The sequence below is a fragment of the Nerophis lumbriciformis genome, linkage group LG04 (assembly GCF_033978685.3).
Source record: "Nerophis lumbriciformis linkage group LG04, RoL_Nlum_v2.1, whole genome shotgun sequence".
Classification (NCBI taxonomy): domain Eukaryota; kingdom Metazoa; phylum Chordata; class Actinopteri; order Syngnathiformes; family Syngnathidae; genus Nerophis; species Nerophis lumbriciformis.
The window spans coordinates 8,094,269-8,118,797 of record NC_084551.2 but is presented as its reverse complement, the minus strand read 5'-3'; the positions used below and the strand labels follow the sequence as shown (position 1 = coordinate 8,118,797).

The following is a 24,529-nucleotide window of genomic DNA, read 5'->3' as shown; positions in this document are numbered from 1 at the left end:
AATTATGTGGTTACAGTACAGATACAAAAAGTCCAAAAAAAATAAGGTAAAAAAAACCCCACATGAAAACCAGAGGGAAACTTCAAACAAAATACAGTAAAAGAGCACAGAGCTGATGCAACCAGCTGCCATTTCTCCATACAGCTACAAAAGTAAAACATAACAAAAAAACAAAATGAGTCGTATATAATACATATTTGCACATATGATTGCACCATGCATAAACAACAAAACAAACATCCCAAATCCTCATCTGGAATTATTTCAGTGTGTATTCTACAGAATGAATAATGTTGTGAAAGATGTATTAATCCCATTTGACGACTGAATGTAGGAGGCAAAATGTTCAGGGTGAATCAAGTTTTAAAGAAAAAATAACACTTTTTTATTAATATTATTGTTGCTATTGATTGACTCTTTGTTGAAACGTGCAATGGTCTTTGTGACAAAGGACTTTCCTCATAGAAAGGTATAGAAAGACTGAAAATAATCCATCAAGTCAACAGTACTTTCATGCAGGAACAGTAAAGACAAGTCTAAAGAAAAGTGAATTAATGCATGACAGATGCCATTGTTGAGTAGAACCAGGGCGGCAGAGCCAACTCGGCCTGTCAGGTGCATATCGCGAGAGGATATGGAAGTGTCAGTCGTTATGGCAACGGCAGTGCAGCGTTAGTGCTTAAATAGAATGACAATGTCTGTTTGTCAGGCAGCCATTTAGAAAATAAAATCACAAGTTAGGGTGAATCGAGAGCTTTTTTTATTGGGTTTATTGTGCACCTCTAACGTTATTTGGTAAGATTATTGTAACAGTATGTTTCTGACAGGCCAAAATAGTCTGTGCTGTTATGAGAAACTTATTATTATTTAGTTTGTTTTTTTTACCTTTGAATGTTTTTAGACATTGTTTGTTATTGAGTTCCTTAATCTGATGCATACTTTTAGTCCACATATCGATATGCTGTAATTATTTTGTGTTTAATTCAATAGTCTTGAATACATACAGAATTTAATCTAAAATTTTAGGCACCAAAAATATTTTTTTGTGTGTGTTACCTGTTCCCCAATCTGTGTCTTTGCTGCCATCTGCAGGGAGCAAAGTAAAAGTACAGCATTTTCTCAAGGCACCAATAGCTGTATATTATTGCTAATCATGTGTACATCAAAAATTATTATATTTACTTAATTTTGTATAATTATAGTACAATGGTGTAGCCAACAATACAGCTAAAAAAGGGGAGGAAAAGGCAAAAAGATGAGAAATTGTTGATATTAATAATAATTAATAAGTTTTGCCATATATCTGAGCTGCAGGCTGTTGGGCACATCATTTTTTTAAAAATCATATCTACTTTGGATGAGTCTTTTTTTCAGAACATTTAAAATATAAAAGAGGGCCCTTTTGTCCATTTGTTTCTTTGGAAAAAATTGGACACTCTCCGGGATGTATGCTCTCCACCGGCCCTATAAATAGTATCAATTGTCTATAAAATTGTTATAAGTACACCTTTGCATAACATTGTATATTAACAATAAGGAAAATAAAAAATAAAGAAATATAGATCAACTTATAGCAGAACATAGCTTTATTAATATTGTGTTTTAGTCTATAACAGAAAATAAATGCATCAATTTGTCTTAAATGAAAAAAAATCAATATTCTTATTTAACTATACACATTTTTTGACCTATTTGAGCCAACTAATACTGAAAAATACGATTGAATAAATACGAATACATTCAAAATGAACAGCAGCATTAACTCAGTAGCACAATATATAAAACACTTTAACCTCCAAAACAAAAATGAATAAAACAATTTGTGCTGATCTTTTATTTTAATCAACATGAGGAAGTCAAGATTAATGGCACAATGAGCACGTTTTGCAGTGCGCTGCTTTTCGAAGCGAGGTCTGAAGCATGATACTGATAAAGCACACGCTCCCCTTTGCACCGGGGCCCATCCCACTATTTTAAAAAGAACTGGTTTACTAATACAACATGACGTCATTATAATACAGGAGCAAATGTACTTTAACATATTAATCAGAACCCTCTGGGATTTTGTGACGATCTAGCAGTATTTTTTTTTTTTTTTTTAGAAATGCTCCCACAAAATCAGGTATTTAAGGCAGCAAGAATCTAAAAATGGCTTATTATAAATTAACATTAGTTAATTTGGTTTTAAAAAATATGCTAAGATTAATTGTGCAGAAAATACATAACAATAAATTGGTGTGCATAGGTTGTTTAAAAATATGTAAGTAAAAGTTGGAAACACAACATTGAGATTTGAAAGAAAGTGGAAATTAAATACTTTCCCTGTCCATAATGTTGGAGCTCAAGAATATTTAATTTTAGTGAGTAACGTAATCAATATAATAAATGGATGGTTTATTGCTCCAATCAGACATATTAATTTTGGATTATTTAAATATTAACGTGCTAGGGCTTTTATTTTGAAGGCAGACAAATCCACTTATAAGATTAGAGGCGCGGTGACGAAGTGTTTGGATGCTTATTTGCTCCACAAACATATACAGAATGAAATAATATGTCTGATGAAAAGCACAGAGATTCCGAGAATGACGACACTGACAGTGACAACGAGTCGGATGGACAGCTTTCATTTTTTGGCACATTAACGAGCATTTTCATTCCTGGTATGTCGCAATATTTTGTTACTACTATTTATTATTAGTACAATCAAGCCAAGATTTGTTAGGTATAGTCCAGGGGTCGGCAACCCAAAATGTTGAAAGAGCCATATTGGACCAAAAATACAAAAACAAATCTGTCTGGAGCCGCAAAAAAAAATTAAAAACCATATTACATACAGATAGTGTGTCATGAGATATAAATTGAATTAAGATGACTTAAAGGAAACTAAATGAGCTCAAATATAGCTACAAATAAGGCATAATGATGCAATATGTACATATAGCTAGCCTAAATAGCATGTTAGCATCGATTAGCTTGCAGTCATGCAGTGACCAAATGTGTCTGATTAGCACTCCACACAAGTCAATAACATCAACAAAACTCACCTTTGTGCATTCATGCACAACGTTAAAAGTTTGGTGGACAAAATGAGACAGAAAAAAATGTGGCATAAAACACGTCCGAGAAAGTCGGAGAAAGTTATACATGTAAACAAACTACGGTGAGTTCAAGGACCGCCAAAATTAGTAGGACAAAACGGTGCTCACCAAATACTCGAATCAGTGAAGCATGGTTTAATATAAACAGTGTGCTTTATAACAATTAGGGATGTTTGTGTCATGTTTGTCCTCCTACAGAAACCATATTGAAACAAAAAATATATTTTTTACCCTCATCTTTTTCCATTTTTCATACATTTCTGAAAAAGCTCCAGAGAGCCACTAGGGCGGCGCTAAAGAGCCGCATGCGGCTCTAGAGCCGCGGGTTGCCGACCCCTGCTATAGTCAATTACATTAGCCGCATTTACACCATTTGGAAGCAAGGAAGGATACGCAAGTAAACGTGTTATTTAACCAACAGGCTTGTCTAAAAATGAGGGAATATATATATATATATATATATATATATATATATATATATATATATATATATATATATATATATCCATCCATCCATTTTCTACCGCTTATTCCCTTTGGGGTCGCGGGGGGCGCTGGAGCCTATCTCAGCTACAATCGGGCGGAAGGCGGGGTACACCCTGGACAAGTCGCCCCCTCATCGCAGGGCCTATATATATATATAAAACTGATATATATATATATATATATATCTATATATATATTGAGTTTGAGTTTGAGTTTGAGTTTATTTCGAACATGCAAGTATACAACATGATACATCACAATCTCCAGTTTCTCTTTTCAACATGTTCGAAAAGGAGTAGGAAGAAGCAGAGCTTATTTAATCCTACCCCTTTTCTTTTACATAACAGTTGCTAAAACTTTTGTTCACTTCCTGTTCTCAATTTATTCACAATATACTCCATAAGTGATCACAATAAAATAAGTAAATAAATAATAATTGGTGAAGTAAGTTACATTTCATATGTTGAAATAAGTAAGATTATTTTGTGAGTGAAAGAATGAAAGAATGGATGAGTTAAATAAATTCAGAATGTTTATCATGGTTCTTCTTCTTTGTACTTTGTAAACACTTTAAGTTTGAAGAGTTTCTTGAAGTGGATCATATTAGTACATTGTTTGATTGCTTTGCTTAATCCATTCCATAATTTAATTCCACATACTGATATACTGAAGGTCTTAAGTGTTGTACGTGCATACAAATGTTTTAAATTACATTTCTCCCTAAGATTATATTTCTCCTCTTTTTTTGAGAAGAATTGTTGTATATTCTTGGGTAGCAGGTTATAGTTTGCTTTGTGTATAATTTTAGCTGTTTGCAAATTCACTATGTCGTAGAGTTTCAGAATCTTTGATTCAATAAATAAAGGATTTGTGTGTTCTCTATATCCAACATTATGTATTATTCTAACTGATCTTTTTTTGTAACACCGTTAATGAATGAAGTGTACTTTTGTAATTATTTCCCCATATTTCTGCACAATAACTCAGATATGATAACACTAGTGAGCAGTAGAGAATATGAAGTGATTGTTTTTCTAGAAAATGTTTTGCTTTATTCATTATTGACGTGTTTCTTGCTACTTTATGTTGTATATTTTTTACGTGAGATTTCCAGTTCAATTTATCATCAATCATTATACCTAGAAATTTGGTTTCATTTACTCTTTCAATTTCTATTCCGTCTATTTGTATTTGTGTTTGACTTTCTCTTCTACTGTTACCAAATAGCATTATTTTAGTTTTACTGAGATTCAACGATAGTCTGTTTTTGTCAAACCATCTTTTTAATTTGTTAATTTCTTCTGTTATTATTTGTAGTATCTTCTGTGTGTTCTCTCCTAAACAAATCGCTGTTGTATCATCCGCAAATAATACTAACTTTAAATCTTTTGTAACTTTACAAATGTCATTTATATATAGATTGAATAATTTAGGTCCTAGTATTGATCCCTGAGGTACACCACAGGATATATTTAACGTTGTAGAGGTGTGTTCGCCTACCTTCACGTATTGTTTCCTGTTCATTAGATAACTTCTTATCCAGTTTAAGACTAACCCTCTGATGCCATATCGTTCTAGTTTTTTGATTAAAATATTGTGATTAATTGTGTCAAATGCTTTAGTTAGATCAAACATTCTATATATAACATTCTATTTTAGTTACTTTATTGAGTTTACAACGCCCTGGCGCCGTTTTTGTATTGTTTTTGTACTGTTTATGTACTTGTTTTGTTTATTATTTCTTGATTGTATGTCAATATTCATATTATAAATGAAGGTTTATTAAAATAAAAAATACACTGGAATTGTATGCAGTGTGGATGTTATCGTAGTTAATAATATTGCGCCTTTGCTCTGGAAAAGAGAAAATAAAAGCCAACTTCCGTCGCAGTCCTATGACGTGACTGGGTAGCCAACATTTCCGACAAAATACACTGTAATTGTGTACAGTGTGGATGTTATTGTAGTAAATAATATTGCGCATTTGCTCTGGAATTGAGTTTAGCTTTAAAATGACTTCCTTATCCCGGTTAACGTGTTAAAGTATGTATGTTGGGAATGTTATGTTTTATCAATCTTAGAATAGCATAGTAGCTTGGCTGCATTGCTCAACAGTGTGAGGTAGGGATGTGTCAAAAGGGAGGACATTGACACATTCCCCTCAATGCCAAACTTGCTGAGGTAACGACGGTTTCGATAAGTAGGTTTCCTTCGCACGTTGAGGTGTCTGCGGGCTGTTCGCAACATGTTGAACCTACCGACCCAGTCCTTCCCTGCGCCGAGCTCCCAGCAGCGGGTCGCTCCGTCCGGCCACTCGGGGAGGACCAAGGTAACTATGACACTACCACACAAGCTTTATATGTTAAGTTAACTGCGTGTTCTCCTTTATATATATGTCTGTCAACGGTGATAAAGGTTGCCTTGAAACCAGGCCACAGTCTCATGGACTGGATTCGGTTCTCCAAAAGTGGGAAAGATCTAACTGGGCTGAGAGGACGGCTGATGGAAGTGACTCAAGAAGAACTACAGAAACACAACACCAGGAACGACTGCTGGACATGTATACGAGGTGATCTATACACACTGATTATACTTGGCATTTTTATAATCACAATTCTTTCAACCGAAAGTAAAACTAGTACAAACTTGTATCGAGAAGGGGGGAAAAAAATGTGTCAACTAAAACAACACATTAGGGATGTGCCAATCGTTCGGCCACCGATCAGTATCGGCTGATTCTCAAGAAAACTTATGTTCATTTATTGTGGGAATGTCAGAGAATAAAAGAGTTATGGTTGAAAACAACAAAAGAAGCAATCACATTCCTTAATGTGTACAGCTCCACTAATGGACATTGGAGTGTTACTTTCAAAGGCAAAATTAAAGTATTGCTAGAAACATAATTTTATATGGGACTTTATTGTATTATATGTATAGTACATGTTCCAAAAAGGAAAAAAAGCATAAAACACCACCAGACTTAGAGATACCATATTTCCTTGAAATGCCACCGGGGCGGTAATTAATTTAAAAACTCTTCTCACTCCGGCGCTTACCAAAAGGCATGCGGTAAATGTAAGCATGCGCTAATTATTTTAAAACCTCTTCTCACTCCGGCGCTTACCAAAGGCATGCGGTAAATTTAGGCCTGCGCTTATAAATTTGAGTGTGATGTAAGGATACCATCATGAAAAGCACATTTAATTAAAAAAAAAACTTTATTATGGTCTTACCTTTACTTATAAATGAAGTCCATGCACAGCTCCTTCTGAACAAAAGCATCGATAACTTGTTTATAGAAGTCTTCCTTATCTTTCTTCAGTTTTAAAAGTCTCTCTGTCTCGATGGAGATATCCCTTTTATTATTACATCCTGCTTCGATTGAAAGTCCAGTTTAGAAAACTGTTTTATTTTAGATATGTAATGCTCCATGTTAAAAGTGCAAGCGAGAGGAAAAAAATAAACGATCGCTGCTCACTGTTGCTGCTTGTTGTCACTTCTTCTGCAGCCGAGTAGTCGCAAGAAGGATCACTAGCGCCCTCTACCACCAGGAGGCGGGAGTCATTTAATGACTCATATTTGACACACGCAGCTACGGTATATTAATAAAACATAGCTGCTTACTGTTCTTTTTAGCATATTCAATAGCTTGGACCTTAAATCCTACTGAATATGGGTTGCAAATCATTGTAATCTGTTTATATTTACATATAACACAATTTCCCAACTCATATGGAAACAGGGTTTGTACCTGAACAGAACGCTCATGATGGTTACACCAAAAAGTAACGCTATGAATCGCGTTTTTCCAAGTTTTTGGGGCATTTTTATGCCATTTCCAAGCATCTCCTTTTTATTATCGTTGATTTTAAATGGTCAAACTAATGCATATTATATATTCATGCCCTAGTAAACAAAAAAAAAAGTCATATTTATTTTGATTGTTACATTTTGAAGTACATTTGTGTAGGTGGGTGCGAATGTACCCATTACCAGAGCTGTACACTAATATAAACATCCCAATGACACTGCAAATATGTATTCTTGGAGATCTCCATCAATTTAGTAACGTGTCATCAAAGAGTAAAAATGCATTTCTTTCAATATGCATAATAACAAAAAGGGTAATATAAAAAAAAAAATTGATAGATGTTGATAGTCCAACACATTCTGACTGGCATACACAAGCTATGGAGATGATATCAGTAGAAAAAACTGCATTTAGTTTAGATAATAATGAGTCATATATTGGAATATGGGATCCATTATTTAAATTTGTTTTAACTATTAAATGTACAAAAAATATAAGTTATTTTATCTTTGTGGAAAATATTGGACACCGTGTGTTGTCAAGCTTATGAGATGCGATGCAAGTGTAAACTACTGTGACACTATTGTTCTTTTTTTTAATTTTTTTTTTTTTATAAATGTCTGTAATGATAATGTCTATGAGGGATTTTTAATCACTGCTATGTTGAAATTGTTACTAATATTGATACTGTTGTTGATAATATTCATTTTTGTTTCACTACTTTTAGACTGTTCTGTGGCATGTTTGTGTCTCCTCTCAATTGCTCTGTTTATTGCTGTTCTGAGTGTTGCTGGGTCGGGTTTGGTTTTGGAATTGGATTGCATTATTATGGTATTGTTGTGTATTGTTTTGTTGTATTGATTAATTTAAAAAAGAAAAAGAAAACTTGTGTGATGCCATCGCCGAATAATGCCTTTTATTGCCGACAGGAACGTTGATAACCTGTATTTCGTTTTATTATCCAGGCTGACAAGCTGGTAGCTAATTATAGACTACGTTTATGCTGCAGGTTAAAGTGGGCCAAATCAAATGCTTTCGGAATATGATTTTTTTCCAGCTGACTGTTTACACTGCAAGTAAAATGTGACCTTCTATATAAAACTTCAGTATAAACCTGCATTGGCCCCAATGTGGCCCCGATGTCACTTGCATGTCAGTTCGATAAAGTGAACATAAGGGAAGTTGACCGGATTACCTGTATGAACAAGGAAGTCGCTACTACTGCAAAATTACCTGCTCAGTGGCCTTGTGGTTAGAGCAGGGGTGTCAAACTCATTTTAGATCGGGGGCCACGTGGAGAAAAATCTACCCCCAAGTGGGCCGGACTGGTAAAGTCCCGGAACGATAACTTAAAAATAAAGACAACTTCAGATGGTTTTCTTTGTTTAAAAATATAACAAGCACATGCTGAAAATGTACAAATCATAATGTTGTTGGGTTTTTGTTACACTTACATGTTGCGGTTAATAATCTTTATTTGTCGTTATTTATACTTTTTGAATTAATTATGTGATAATGTTCATCAGTCAACTCATTGCTAAAAAATTTTTTTAATCAAATTACAGGATGTTTATGTAATTTGCTCATTTTCCTCAACTGGTGCACTGACATCATGTGGTTTATTTTATTTTTTTACATATGTAGCATAAACTACAAAAATACAAAGAATTGCTATTTCGACATCTAGTGGACACATTTAGAACAGCGGCTTCTTTCATTCAAAAATGTTGGCTAATTTTTATACTTAGCAAACTTATCCCGCGGCCCGGATAAAACCTGTATTCGCACGTTTGACACCCCTAGGTTAGAGTGTCCGCCCTGAGATTGGTAGGTCGTGAGTTCAAACCCCGGCCGAGTCCTACCCTACCAAAGACTATAAAAATGGGACCCATTACCTCCCTGCTTGGCACTACGCATCAAGGGTTGGAAGTGGGGGTAAATCACCAAATTGATTCCCGAGCGTGCCCACCGCTGCTGCTCACTGTTCCCCTCATCTCCCAGGGGGTGGAACAAGGGGATGGGTCACATTACGCAATGTATGTAATATGTAAGCAAATACGCCATGGTATCAATTTGTTATCGCTATTTCTTCTAAATCAGAATATATCTTCATAGATAAATATACTGTAGCCTATTATTTGCGTACTACTGAATAGTGATGCACCGAAAATTCAGCCATCGAAAAAAGACTTTGCTCACCGAACTAGAAAGTTGTGATGTAGTATCCACTTCTGCTGGCGGGCTGCGTCTTTCCCTGCGCACATGAATGACATAGCTTGCCCAAAGCTGACGAAAAAGTCATGTACGGGTTGCATTCAGGTCGCATTGTGTTTAGATTAAGGTCACACTTGAAAAGGTCAGATTCCAATCTGATTTGGACTACCTGCTGATGGGGCCTGAATCTGTTGCGAAAAGATCAGATTTGAAGCATTTTGGAGCGTTTAGAGTTGCAAAAAAAGCCGATCTGTCACTTTAGGGCAAAACAATTAGATTTGGTGTGCAGTGCAAACGGGATCTATGTGTTTCCATACACAGTGTGGCGCAGCTCCCCTAAGCTAATAATAATAATAATCATCTCCGTACTGCACGGCAGGACAGTGGTTAGTACGTGTGCCTCACAATACGAAGGTCCTGGGTTTGATCCTGGGCCCAGGATCTTTCTGTGTGGAGTTTGCATGTTCTCCCCGTGACTGCGTGGGTTCCCTCCGGGTACTCCTGCTTCCTCCCACCTCCAAAGACATTCACCTGGGGATAGGTTGATTGGCAACACTAAATTGTCCCTAGTGTGTGAATGTTGTCTGTCTATCTGTTGGCCCTGTGATGAGGTGGCGACTTGTCCAGGGTGTACCCCGCTTACCGCCTGAATGCAGCTGAGATAGGCTCCAGCACCCCCCGCGACCCAAAAGGGACACGCGGTAGAAAATGGCAATTTATTTAAAAAAGCCTTCAATTGAAGTTCAATCTTCATTGTAAGAAACAAAAGCTTAAAATTGTTAAGATAATTTAATTTTGGGTTCATTTACACACAAGACTTAAAGTAAAAACAACAAAACTAAGAACAAAGCATTTGAAAAATTTGACTTGAAAACATTCTTTGTAGAAGTGGCAACGTTGACATCAATGCTTTTGCTGAAGGAGAGGGAAATGCAGTACATTACAATCAAAATGTCATCAGAATTCACCGAACTAACATAGTGTGTTACATGTGAAGGTTTGGTGTATAATGTCAGCCCTTACATGGACTACCACCCTGGGGGAGAAGATGAGTTGATGAAGGCAGCGGGCATAGATGGCACTGACCTTTTTGACCAGGTATGTACAATGAATCATTTTAAGCTGTGGTGTGCTGTTAGGGCCAGCAAGGCTCTCTTTGCTAGTTTAAACACAAATCAACATTTACAACTTAAATTCTAGTATCGGTTCCCTGAATTTGTATTGATTTATTTTCAACAGTCTATTATGTTCATTTTGTAAAGTGTCTCTTTGATGCAGTACTGAATTTGTATTGATTTATTTTCAACAGTCTGTTATGTTCATTTTGTAAAGTGTCTCTTTGATGCAGTACGCGTATGTGTCCAATCAGATGTCTGCTTCTATGTGTCAATGTAATCTGACCAGAGCCTTCAGAATCAGTACTGCTGGCCAGATGTCACTTATTGGCAGTGAGGTTATTTCTTTAACCAATCAGGTTTCAGATTCGCCTCACAGGGCCAGCCAGCGGGCGTACAAAAACGTCAGCATCTTTAAGTTCCATAAACTGCATAGTCTGTAGCAAACATCACAGAATACATTTTAAATAAGCAGCATTCTGATATATATTATTTTATAAAAAACAAACAAATTTTCTCACATTTTTAGATAAATATTGATTCTGAACTGCTGCAGAGAATGCTGAGTTTATTAAGTTTGGAGTTGTCGTGATGGAGCTCTTAACTCAAAGCACTTGTATCTCTAACAACTCACATTGAAGTTAATTTAAATCAATTTAGTTTTTGGTTGCCCCTCAAAAAACAGCACCAATTTATCATGTAACATGCCTTTTAAAAAAAGAAAAACAAACTTTTAGATAAGAAATATTGTAGAAAAACAATACAATAGAATGTACTTCTGGCAAGTACAACAGTTTTATGAAACAATGTACCGGTACAATATTTATCTTGGAGAATGGACTTCTATGGTATCTCATTTCAGCTGCTCTCTGTCAAACACACCATCAGCAACTTTTTCATATTTTCATTGATAAATGTCCGCCACTTAGATATTATTTGAACATTCTTGGCTGGGCTTGGCGCCCGGAAAAGGGTGGAGTGTCATCTCTGGGTTGGGGAGGAGATCTTGCCCCAAGTGGAGGAGTTCAAGTACCTCGGAGTCTTGTTCACGAGTGAGGGAAGAGTGGATCGTGAGATCGACAGGCGGATCGGTGCGGCGTCTTCAGTAATGCGGACGCTGTATCGATCCGTTGTGGTGAAGAAGGAGCTGAGCCAGAAGGCAAAGCTCTCGATTTACCGGTCGATCTACGTTCCCATCCTCACCTATGGTCGTGAGCTTTGGGTCATGACCGAAAGGACAAGATCACGGGTACAAGCGGCCGAAATGAGTTTCCTCCGCCGGGTGGCGGGGCTCTCCCTTAGAGATAGGGTGAGAAGCTCTGTCATGCGGGGGGAGCACAAAGTAAAGCCGCACGTCCGACCGGTAGGAGGCCACGGGGAAGACCCAGGACACGTTGGGAAGACTATGTCTCCCGGCTGGCCTGGGAACGCCTCGGGATCCCCCGGGAGGAGCTGGACAAAGTGGCTGGGGAGAGGGAAGTCTGGGCTTCCCTGCTTAGGCTGCTGCCCCCGCGACCCGACCTCGGATAAGCGGAAGAAGATGGATGGATGGATGGATGGCTGGCTGGGCTTAGACTCATTCTGCTTCAGTATGCTGCAGACTAGCAGTGATATGCTCATATTACCAAGTAGACTACACGCTTGGTCATGTTTTTGATCATTTATTTCTTTAATTTGATAAATATCATCCAACTAATGCTAGCGCGTAAGACAGGATGTTTTGGAAGGGTCTTACGGGGTTCTTTTAGACATTTGCCATTGCAACTAATGGCGCTGATGCCTAAAAGTAAAATTTCTGCTTGCAACTTAAAGCATAAAAATGAGCCGAGAGACAGCTCTTACCTCAAAAGTCTCTTTTAAGTTGAGGTACCACTGTACAGTATATAATTATTAATAATATACGTTTTAATAACCTTTATTTCCAATGACCTGGTGGTTACAGAAAACAGACATAGTTAAAACAAAACATTGTCAGAATAAACAGGTAAAATGCAGTATAGAGTAGCTTTAACACAGAAAAATAAAGTTTAAAATACAAAGAAAAGGATGAACCAAGTGTGGGGTGTGAAAGTCTAAATGGGTGTTTAGAATCATGGCTTGAAGGCGGGTAAATAATATTGTTGGGATGCCTTGTGGGAGTGAATTGTAGAGTGGAGGGGTAGAGTGGTTGAAAGCCTGAATATCATGGTAGAGGCATGCGGGGGGAGTGAAGAGGAGGGAAAAGCACAATTTTGAGGTTGGGGGTGTATAATTGATGCAGGTAATTTGGGTTTTAGACCACTTTTTATGTAGCGATATTTGCAAAACGCCACAGAGGAGTGCATATTATTCATGCTTCCATGATACTTCAAGTATGAATGTACTGTCATGTGGGAACAGGACACCTTTATTGTGTCGGTTTTCTACTCTACATGCACCCCTACTGTGTTGCCTCTAACATTTTGCAGACAAATACACCACATGGTGGCACTGTTTACTAATGCCACACAATTTGATCCCAAAAGTCTAAAAGACTTGAAATGTCCAGAATTATTATTATTATGTGGTGCACACCTTTAGGAACTGATAAACCGTATGGGGAACAACAAGTGTAATTTACAGTCATGACTGGAAAGTGTGTTCAATTGTAGAAGCTCCACACTTGAGAGAAACACACTCTGTTTTTGATTAGTGCAGATTGGTAGAGGCTCTACAAAGTGAAGTTTAAAAGTGTTTGTTCACAGGTCCATCGCTGGGTAAACTATGAGTCCATGTTGAAAGAGTGCCTGGTGGGCAGGATGGCCACTAAGCCCACCGCTACTTTTAAAGGTAATTTTCCTGCATTCATTCTTTAGTACATTCACTTGCAGAGTTTCTGTCTTTTGTCTGCACGCAGCACTAACAGTTTGGTACCATTTCTGAACTGCCCTTTAAAACGACTCTGCGAGTTGAACTTAAGTTGAACCATCATCATGATAATTTGTCATTTTCAGAAGACTTTCTATACGGAGCAGATTTAGGTTGAGAGCATGCTAACTCAAGCATGTTTTGTAATACAGACACATTATTAACACAGTTGGACAAGATTCCGCAGGAGCGAACGCACAGAAGCTGATACAAATAATACCAGAAGAAATGAACAAATTAAAGGGGAACATTATCACAATTTCAGAAGGGTTAAAACCATTAAAAATCAGTTCCCAGTGGTTTATTTTATTTTTCGAAGTTTTTTTCAAAATTTTACCCATCACGCATATCCCTAAAAAAAGCTTCAAAGTGCCAGATTTTAACCATCGTTATATACACCCGTCCATTTTCCTGTGACGTCACATAGTGATGCCAACTCAAACAAACATGGCGCATAGAACAGCAAGCTATAGCGACATTAGCTCGAATTCAGACTCAGATTTCAGCGGCTTAAGCGATTCAACAGATTACGCATGTATTGAAACGGATGGTTGTAGTGTGGAGGCAGGTAGCGAAAACGAAATTGAAGAAGAAACTGAAGCTATTGAGCCATATCGGTTTGAACCGTATGCAAGCGAAACCGACGAAAACGACACGGGAGAAAGCGAGGACGAATTCGGCGATCGCCTTCTAACCAACGATTGGTATGTGTTTGTTTGGCATTAAAGGAAACTAACAACTATGAACTGGACGGCGTGGCGCAGTGGAAGAGTGGCCGTGCGCGACCCGAGGGTCCCTGGTTCAATCCCCACCTAGTACCAACCTCGTCATGTCCGTTGTGTCCTGAGCAAGACACTTCACCCTTGCTCCTGATGGATGCTGGTTAGCGCCTTGCATGGCAGCTCCCTCCATCAGTGTGTGAATGTGTGTGTGAATGGGTAAATGTGGAAGTAGTGTCAAAGCGCTTTGAGTACTTTGAAGGTAGAAAAGCGCTATACAAGTACAACCCATTTATTTATCATTTAACTAGGTTTACAGCATATGAAATACATTTGGCAACAACATGCACTTTGAGAGTGCAGACAGCCCAATTTTCATCAATTAATATATTCTGTAGACATACCCTCATCCGCGCTCTTTTCCTGAAAGCTGATCTGTCCAGTTTTGGAGTTGATGTCAGCAGGCCAGGGAAGCTAGGGTCGATATTCTTCTCTTGATCATCTTCGGTGGCTTAAGGGACGGTGTGAGCCAAGACATCCAGGGGGTTTAGCTCACTCGTCTGCGGGAACAAACTACCGCCATTGCTTGCCGTGCTACCGAGGTCCTTTGTCCCTGAATTGCTCACACAGTCCGGCAGATTCAATGGGGGTCTGGCGGCAGATTTCTTTGACTTTATCGTTGGAAATGCATCTGCTTTGAGTGTCGCAGGATATCCACACATTCTTGCCATCTCTGTCGTAGCATAGCTTTCGTCGGTAAAGTGTGCGGAACAAACGTCCAATTTCTTGCCACTTTCGCATCTTTGGGCCACTGGTGCAACTTGAATCCGTCCCTGTTCGTGTTGTTACACCCTCCGACAACACACCGACGAGGCATGATGTCTCCAAGGTACGGAAAACAGTCGAAAAAACGGAAAATAACAGAGCTGATTTGACTCGGTGTTTGAGAAAATGGCGGATTGCTTCCCGATGTGACGTCCGAGAGCGAATATTAGAAAAGCGTTTAATTCGCCAAAATTCACCCATTTAGAGTTCGGAAATCGGTTAAAAAAATATATGGTCTTTTTTCTGCAACATCAAGGTATATATTGACGCTTACATAGGTCTGGTGATAATGTTCCCCTTTAAAGAGATGATTTGACAAAAACAGACTATCCTTGAATCTCTAAAACTAAAACAGTGCTATTCAGTGACAGTAGATAAAGTTAAACACAAATACATATGGACGGAATATAAATTGAAAGGGTAAAATAAATTACAATTTTGGGAGTAATAAAAAATGGTAAGAAATACTTCAATAATGAACAAAGCAATATGTTCTGGACCAAAAATCTCTTCATATTCTCTACTGCTTGGTAGTGTTACCATATCTGAGTTATTGTGTAGAAATATGGGGAAATAAGCCCTGCGATGAGGTGGCGACTTGTCCAGAGTGTACATCATCTTCCGCCCGATTGTAGCTGAGATAGGCTCCAGCGCTCCCCGCAACCCCGAAGGGAATAAGCGGTAGAAAATGGATGGATGGAACTACAAAAGTACGCTTCAGTCATTAACCGCGTTTCAAAAGAGGTCAGTTAGAAAAAATACATAATGTTGGATATCTATAATACACTAACCCTTTTTTATTGAATCCAAAATATTGAAATTCAATAATTTAGTACATTTGAAAACAGCTAAAATTATGCACGAAGTAAACTATATCCTGCTACCCAAACATGTGCACCTTTTGCATATCAGTATGTAAAATTAAATTATGGAATGGATTAATAAGTAAAGAAGTCAAAGTATTAATATGATCCAGTCTAAGAAACTGTGCTAACTCAAAGTGTTTACAAAGTACAAAGATGAATCATGATCAACGTTTAAAACCCCATTGGAAAATTAGGTCATCTTAATTATTTCATTATGTGAATTATAACTTATTTAATTAATTCATTTAAGAGAAGGGCTGTATTATTACTCATTGATTTAAGTAGTGTTGCAAAAAGGAGAACAGGAAGTGAACACATAGGATTAGATAAGCTTTGCTTTTCTTCTATTCCTTTTTGGACATGTTGTAAAGAAAAAGAAAAATAGGTGAAAGAAGTGTCATTGCAATTGTATGCATGTTTGAAATAAACTCAAACCAGCCAACCAACCAATGTTTGGCCGTAGCATAATTGGGAAAAGATGTTGTTCAACACAGAATCCTACAAAAAGTAGGGCGCACCAAAACTAATTTACCACTATATAATAAATAGTCATTAGGTGCTTAAAAAGCGCAATGCATTAATGAACTGATTTGGATATTTATTTTTGTCAAAAAAGAAGTTGAACACAATAATAATTTAATCCAAGGCATTTTGTACTTGTAATGTACAGTAGGTTTTTTTTCTCTCTCCAGGCATTGTCCCACCACCTCCACCAGTCTTCAACCCCACTACACCAGTGACCTCTCTGACAGTCAAAGACTCAAGCCCTCGGTATAAAAATCATTTTACATCAATGATAAATTCAAATGTAATGACCACGTCAGCTGACTTCATCTTCCGTTCCATCTCTGTGTTGTTGACGTAGATATGAATGGTTTCAAACGGAGTCGACGGTCCATCTTATTATTTATGCCAAAAGAAAGGTAACAACTCGTATATACTGTATAGATGAATATATATACTTGCTTAACTGCTGCTCAAATGCAAGGGTTATTGTAAATGTGATATGTTTACACAAGTTTCACAGTTACTGGTTCTTTGAGGTCAAAATAATAACCAACGGAAACGAGTGGGACATCCATGTAATAGACTAAATGTGACTGTGATTTTACCCTCAGATACCCAAATCGGGCTGTACTGTTGTTGACCTCGCTGCTGGTGTACTACGACTGGAAGTGCTACTCGGAAAAATGTCCTACGTGATACATTTATGTGAGTATTATCACTGGTTTAATGCAGAACAACTGCACACGCTGTCTCCACCTCATTGTGGTGAATAAACTCAAGTTAGGAGGAACAAGTATTTGTATTTTAATACAACAGCAATCAACCCAAATATGGCAATGTTCTACTGCAATGGTTACCTCCACCAAGTACCACCTCAGAAAAAACTTGATTGACTCTCCATGTACCACCATAATGACCAACATTAAAATACAGTTGCATAAGAGGTCTAAGTATTCATTAAAAACAAGGCAGAGGTTTTATTTAACAAGTATATTTATTATTTTTGGCCACTGTAACATTACACACATTTTGAACAGTAACACTGTTTAAATATAGGAAAATAAAACACTGTACTTTAATCAAGTGATTCTTTGGCATAGAGCTGGGCAATATACCGAGTTTGTAAGATTTATCGATATATTTAAAAAAAAAAAAGATATGAATTAAGAAAACATGTTAATATCGATATAATTTATTTCATGTTAAAATGACCAAACGCCGCTAATTTGTTGTGTTCCTTGATTCTCCCCCGCTTTCCATTCCCTCTCAACACTCCATGGGGTATTAATCCCCTCCCCTTCCTCCTTCGCTTGCCCTCTCCCACCCACTGCACTGACACACTACGACGACACACAAGCAAATATTCGCTACGTAGCTTAACTACATTTCCCAGTAGCTTGGCAGTAGCTTTGCTACTTTTTAAACAAGAAGCGATTTCTGTAGCTTTGCTATTTTTAGTCCCATGTAGCAGTTAGTTAAGCTACATGCTACAAAAGAAGAGAGAGGGAGAAGAGAAAGAAAGAAGTGGACTAGTGTAACTCCACGGACAGGGGACAACATATACGGCAACATCAATAATGATTGGTTGGTTTACGTATAAGAACATCCATGATTGGTTGGTTGGTTTACTATGATGAGTCACGATTGGTTAAGATTATGGCAAAACATTAGGGACAGGCCAATCAGAGGCAAGATAGGGCGGGTCATGGAACCAGGAAGGGAAATCACAACAGACATCCCAAATGACAACGAGAGAGTCAAAGAAGAGAAGAGGGAATATTCAAGCGGTTGATTTATATATTAAAAAACAAACTAGTGGAAGATGGCAGAGGGATTCTCTTCCTTAGATTTTATTTTTAGCGATGTAGACGACGTCCAGGAAACCCACAATGCGTCTACTTGTCCATATTTGGACAAATGTATGCGTCTGGATAAAACAAAGCCCTAAACATTCATTTTAGTTGTTCACCATGTAAGCCCAAATCAAAACTGCTCTCCACATGGAAGACGTGGGACACACATTTAAGAACACACATGATTGTGGCAGACATGTGATGACTAAATAGTTATTATTGTGATTGGTTGTAACTATCACTCTGTTTCAACATTCACTTTTTGGTGAGTGCTATAGCAGGGGTCCAAAACCACACATGCCCACTCACTGATTGTCCATTCAGTGTGAGCTTTGAGAATTTCATTGTTTCATATTTTTCGGATTAAAATGAAATGGAATTACCCTATTTTTCGGACTATAAGTCGCTCCGGAGTATAAGTCGCACCGGCCGAAAATGCATAATAAAGAAGGAAAATAAACATATATAAGTCGCACTTTTTGGGGAAATGTTTTTGATAAAAGCCAACACCAAGAATAGACATTTGAAAGGCAATTTAAAATAAATACAGAATAGTGAACAACAGGCTGAATAAGTGTACGTTATATGAGGCATAAATAACCAACTGAGAACGTGCCTGGTATGTTAACGTAACATATTATGGTAAGAGTCATTCAAATAACTATAACATATAGAACATGCTATACGTTTACCAAACAATCTGTCACTCCTAATCGCTAAATCCCATGAAATCTTATACGTCTAGTCTCTTACGTGAATGAGCTAAATAATATTATTTGATATTTTATGGTAATGTGTTAATAATTTCACACATAAGTCGCTCCTGAGTATAAGTCGCACCCCCGGCCAAACTATGAAAAAACTGTGCCTTATAGTCCGAAAAATACGGTACTCAGAACTTTCCACACTGGCATTAAATATGTTGTTGCCAATCCAATCTGGTGTTATCTAGACAATAATGCCATTCCATTCTGTTTCCATAGAAGTTACTAAGCTGTACACGGACTATTAAGTGATCTTCTATTTTCATATATATAATTGTGCCTTGAGAAGATATATTGCAATGGCTGCTGTGAGATACTGTAGTATTGTTCTAATATTGAGTTTTTTCTCATACTGTTTAGGTCTTTTAGAAGCTGTTGATGCAAACATTGCTGGTAAGATATCAACTGTTTATTTCCTTGTTTTGTTTCTTTTTTAATAAGAATTGTAAACACTAGCTATTGTAAGCGTGTTTTCCAATAAGTGAATGTATATTTATAGTATTGGCTGAGACACAGAGAAGAGGTGACGATAAAGTATAATTTAGTCTTTCCTACTCATACAGGGCATGTTCAAATTTGCAAAGCGGAGTCATATTTCGTTCCTCATTTGTTAAATATTTTAAAGTAAAGACAACTTTAACATTTTGTCAACAGTTCACACTGCCGCCACCGTGGGAAAGATCCAGGTGACCATACACAAGCAGGAAAAAGGAAAATGGCCAAGCCTTGGCCAGCCACTGGAATTCCACAATACATTTTTATGCAAAAAAGAAAGAAGTGAGTTCAACATTTTCAATCTACTCGTTTTAATTGTGTTCTATTCCGAGGTGGATTCTGTACTTCAGTTACAAGATGCTGTCGATGTAATCTTGTTCAAGATTGTGTCTTAGTTGAAAGGCGGATCGTGATGTTGGTGTGATTTAAAGATGAATGAGAAAATACACAAGACCTGTCAACTGTTGAACTTAATGATTGATAAACATGCAGCGCCATTCTTACATTTCATGCTTTGGTAAAGATAACATTATATTTGTTGCTTGGTCTCTTTATAAGTGAACACAATCCTAAACAAACCAAAACAATTGATACAAATGACAAAAGGCTAATAATACTCATAAGGAATCCAGACTGTTCCACAACAAGACTGTTCTTTTTATATATATATATATATATATATATATATATATATATAATACATACCTGCCAACTACTCCGGTTTTCCCGTAATTAGTACGGTTTTCATCAACCTATTCCGGGTTACGGTTGCAGTGATAAAAAATACGGTTTTTCATTAATTAAAATTATTTTTTTATTTTTTTTAAGTTTTATTCACGAAATCGCGTAACAACAATGACAATCGACACTGCTTCCCGTAACTTCCTATCGAGCCATTCCGAATGCCATGCGCGAGGCTATTTATAGCACCGCTGCCAAGCACGAGGCACCTGTTGCCCATTGTTTCCAAACGAGCGAACGATCATGGAATCAGCCGGAGAAAAATCGCAAACGAGTCTTAAACCGAAAAGAAAACTGCAGTCATTCCGTGAAGAATATTCAAAAGCCTATCCGGGAATAATTATCCGTTCCAAAAAGGGTGAAAACTACGCGAATTGCACCTTGTGCAGACAAGATTTTTCGATCGGACACGGAGGAATTAGCGATGTAAAAGACCACGTTGGGACAAAAAAACACAAGTCTAATGCCGTTGCTAGCGATACAAGTGGAAAACTTTCAACGTTTTTCGGATTTTAGCCACAAAAAGGTAATGACACCAATGTTATCTATTGGAATTGTTTAGTACTGTTATACTGTTAAAAGTGTTTATACTATTTATGCTTTCAAGTCCAAGTTGAAGAAATCTTGTTAAATGTTGACAGCATAACTACCAAAATACAGAAGTATGTCCTTAATATTTTTGCAGTGCTATTTCTGTTGAAAAGTTAAAATGATTACATTAGAGATGTGATGTGCCACTTTTCAAGTGTCTGATGGCTTAAATTAATTTTCATTAATTTTTCATATTTTGAATTCTTTTGAAAGGCTTACAAAAAAACTACATTTGAATTGTAATTCCATGCTATTGACAGGACTATTAATTTTAATGAAGTTAGCTTACCATGTTTACAGTATGATAATTGTGATAGAAATGTGAATTTTAGGCACAGAATATTTTTTACAATTGAACAAGGCAGTAGATTATACAAGCTTGGACAGAAAGTTAATAATGACACCAATTTTTTTTTTAATGGAATTGTTTAGTACTGTTTTACCATTTGTTTACTGTAAAAAGTGTTTATACTGTTTATACTTTCAATTAACAAATTGAAGTCTTGTGAAAGGTTGACAGGATAACTGGCATTAACTGTCAAAATAATTTCAAACTATTGAAGTTAGCTTACAGAATAAACATGTCAATCAACCCATATGATTTTTGCTGTAATATTTTTGTTTTGAAAAGTCACTGTGACTGATAGAAAAGGGATGGTTTTAGCAACATTTTAACCTGTCTGAATGCTAATAATCATTTTGCGTCGGGGGGCGAAGCCTGAACCCCCCACCAGGACTTTGTCCTGGACCTACCGGGGCCTGCAACCCCTGGACCCTGGCTACTAGGTTTTTCTGATTTCAAAAGTTGGCAGGTATGATAATATATATATATACCGTATATATATATTCGCAAAAAAATACAAACAGTAGAAAAGGTGTAACATTGTAAAAAAAAACAGTCAAGAAATAAGTAATGAGAAATAAGAAATCCAGTATATTTATTCATATTGATAAGGTTATATTAAAATAATAGGTTGAACAATTTGGAATTAAAAAAAACAGTTTTGAAAATGTTAAATCCTTTATCTCACTTGCACCCCTAATGAGAGAACAAGCAGTATTTACTCATCAGCTTCTTTTTTTTTTTTGCAGCTCTTTTCTATCGGGATTGTGTGTTGGTGTCTCGGACTGAGGTGAATCATAACACACACGTGCTTCAGTTGCAACTTCCTCGTGGGACTGTCATGCAAGTGCCTGTTGGCAAACATGTCTACCTCAAATCCCTCATTCAAGGTACAAAAGAAACTGTTGTCCTTTGCCTAAACTTAATGTGTTCAGTGTTCGCTATACATTCATTTATTTGTGATGATCTGCCACAGATACATTTTTGCCAACTCAGCGACTTTGTCGCTATGTTTAGCAAGCAGTCAGGTCTCTAGATTTGAGGGTGTAACAATAAATGTATTTGGATTTTTGGGTAGAAAAAAGCAGAAATGTCGACTTCTAGTCTAAATTTGCTGGACAGTGAAACCTAAAATATTTCCATCATCGCCTCATTGTTACAATACTGTAGCGTTGGGCGGGTTAACAAAGGTCTTTACTCGAAGATGTCAAGAAATGCTGACACGCTGTACGATCATTACCAAGTTTAATGACCACGTTAATTTTAGACACACACTCACACAGGTGAATGAAATTAACACTGTCACAAACATGCGCCACACTGTGAACCCACACCAAACAAGAATGACAAACACATTTCGGGAGAACATCCGCACCGTACCGCAACACAATATTATTATTATTAGCCTTTATTTAACCAGGTAAAATCCCATTGAGATCAAAGATCTCTTTTCCAAGGGAGACCTGGCCAAGAGGGCAGTAGCAAGGTTACATTAAAAACAGTAAACAAATACATTACACATTACATTTACAACATTAAAACTTACTCACATGACACATGTGCATACAGACAAGGTAGACTGCAGTCCCTTCACAGAAGCTTTAAACTCATTCAACGTAACTAGGGTTTGAAGTTTAATGTTCGATTGTAGGTTATTCCAAGCCTTCGGTGCTGAAAACCTAAATGCTTTCTTGCCCAGTTCAGTTCTTACTTTGGGGACGACAAATTGCAGAACATTCATTGAACGAAGATTGTGACTTCCTTGTTTCTTTGTTAAAAGACAAGACAGATAAGATGGAGTGATACCCAGAATGGTTTTGTAGATGAAAACATACCAATGATTGAGGCGTCGAGCACATAAAGATAATATAAACACAACAGAACAAATACCCAGAACCCCTTGCAGCACTAACTCTTCTGGGACGCTACAATACTATTGGAGGCAAGTAAGGGTTGGTACCTTTTTACATTTGAACCAATACTGTACCAAGTCCCAGTATCAGTGCTTAATGATAACAATTTTCTGTACTTTTAGGTGTGTTTAATAATAATGTATCATATTTAACATCTTATTTTCTTACACTTACGAGTCTCATTTGCAAGTACGCGTTCATTTCATTCTGTCCTGGTGTGTTGCGGTAGTCAGGAAGTAGTCTTTGCCATTATGTTGAATGTGTCAGTCTTGTCTTTTGTTGAACCCTATAAATTGTTTACACTTCAAGTACTTTACTTATTACACACTTGCTGTTTAATCGTAACTTGCATCTTAGTTGAAGTTTTGATAATACAATTTGGAGGTGTTGGAATAGCCATGTAAAATCGCTAATGCTAATCAGTAGCATGTATATGCCATATCCAATGCTTCAAAAGTGAAGCCTTACTTTTTTAAGATGCTTTCTATGCTGGATGCTTGCTTTGTTGGCATGGAAAATGACAACATTACTTTGACACAGTCTGTTATGCGTAACGCCTGTTTGCCCGCCAAGGGGCAAGTCTGCAACCGGAAGTGACATCATAGGGTAGTGAAATATGGTACTTTGAGTTTAGGTGAATCGGTACCCAGTAGTACTGACGAACTTTGGTCGGTACTTTTAAAAAGTACCAAATTCGGTTCTCATCCCTAATTGTACAGTGTACATGTTAGAAGGATCTGTACGGCTTTTATATCAACTTAACATACATATTACATGAAAAAAATGTGTGTGCACTTGAAGAGTTGAATGAATTGAAATCAATTTTGTTTATTTTTGTACTTTATCCAGAAACGGAGGTAGTGAGGCCATACACCCCAGTAGACAAGGGGCTTTCCGTTGGACCCGATCCCTCTTCAGAAAACAAACACCTCTACCTCATGATTAAGTTTTATAGTGATGGAGCACTCACTCAACATCTCAACAGCCTGCATGTTGGTAAGCCTCGGCCACCACACATCTGTGTATTCTACGGAAAGACTGTCATGTTTCAGCTACCCTCCATCTGCAGCTTAAGACCGTAAAGGAGTATTTATTATTCAATATCAACTAAGTGCTCGCCAAGGCAAGCAAATCTATATTATGGGACTTGTAAAACTCTTCCATTACTTTAATAATAATGAACCTCTGTGTGATCAGGTTGAAATGTTGAAGCAATCTATGCTTAACTGGGAAATGCACTGTTACTGTGCGGGGTAGCCCCTGGCTAAATTGGGGCCCTAAGCAGAATTTTGAGGCCCC

General features: G+C 37.2%; 1 protein-coding gene across 4 annotated transcripts in view; it reads left to right on the top strand.

Annotated features, from left to right (window-relative positions):
* Nucleotides 1-24,529, top strand: part of cyb5r4 (cytochrome b5 reductase 4) — a 90,427-nt gene that overhangs the window by 53,165 nt on the left and 12,733 nt on the right. For 2 of the 4 annotated variants that reach the window (XM_061948542.2, XM_072912955.1), the window contains exons 2-12: nucleotides 5,792-5,916; nucleotides 6,003-6,156; nucleotides 10,610-10,710; nucleotides 13,451-13,535; nucleotides 16,716-16,794; nucleotides 16,889-16,946; nucleotides 17,142-17,235; nucleotides 19,508-19,540; nucleotides 19,802-19,924; nucleotides 22,067-22,207; nucleotides 24,080-24,226. In XM_061948542.2, coding sequence (XP_061804526.2) covers nucleotides 5,833-5,916; nucleotides 6,003-6,156; nucleotides 10,610-10,710; nucleotides 13,451-13,535; nucleotides 16,716-16,794; nucleotides 16,889-16,946; nucleotides 17,142-17,235; nucleotides 19,508-19,540; nucleotides 19,802-19,924; nucleotides 22,067-22,207; nucleotides 24,080-24,226 — 1,099 coding nt within the window. In that variant the 5' untranslated portion in view covers nucleotides 5,792-5,832. Of the gene's footprint in view, nucleotides 1-2,635; nucleotides 2,664-5,791; nucleotides 5,917-6,002; nucleotides 6,157-10,609; nucleotides 10,711-13,450; nucleotides 13,536-16,715; nucleotides 16,795-16,888; nucleotides 16,947-17,141; nucleotides 17,236-19,507; nucleotides 19,541-19,801; nucleotides 19,925-22,066; nucleotides 22,208-24,079; nucleotides 24,227-24,529 lie in introns of those variants that run through there. The other 2 variants (XM_061948550.2, XM_061948535.2) reach the window with 2 other exon arrangements.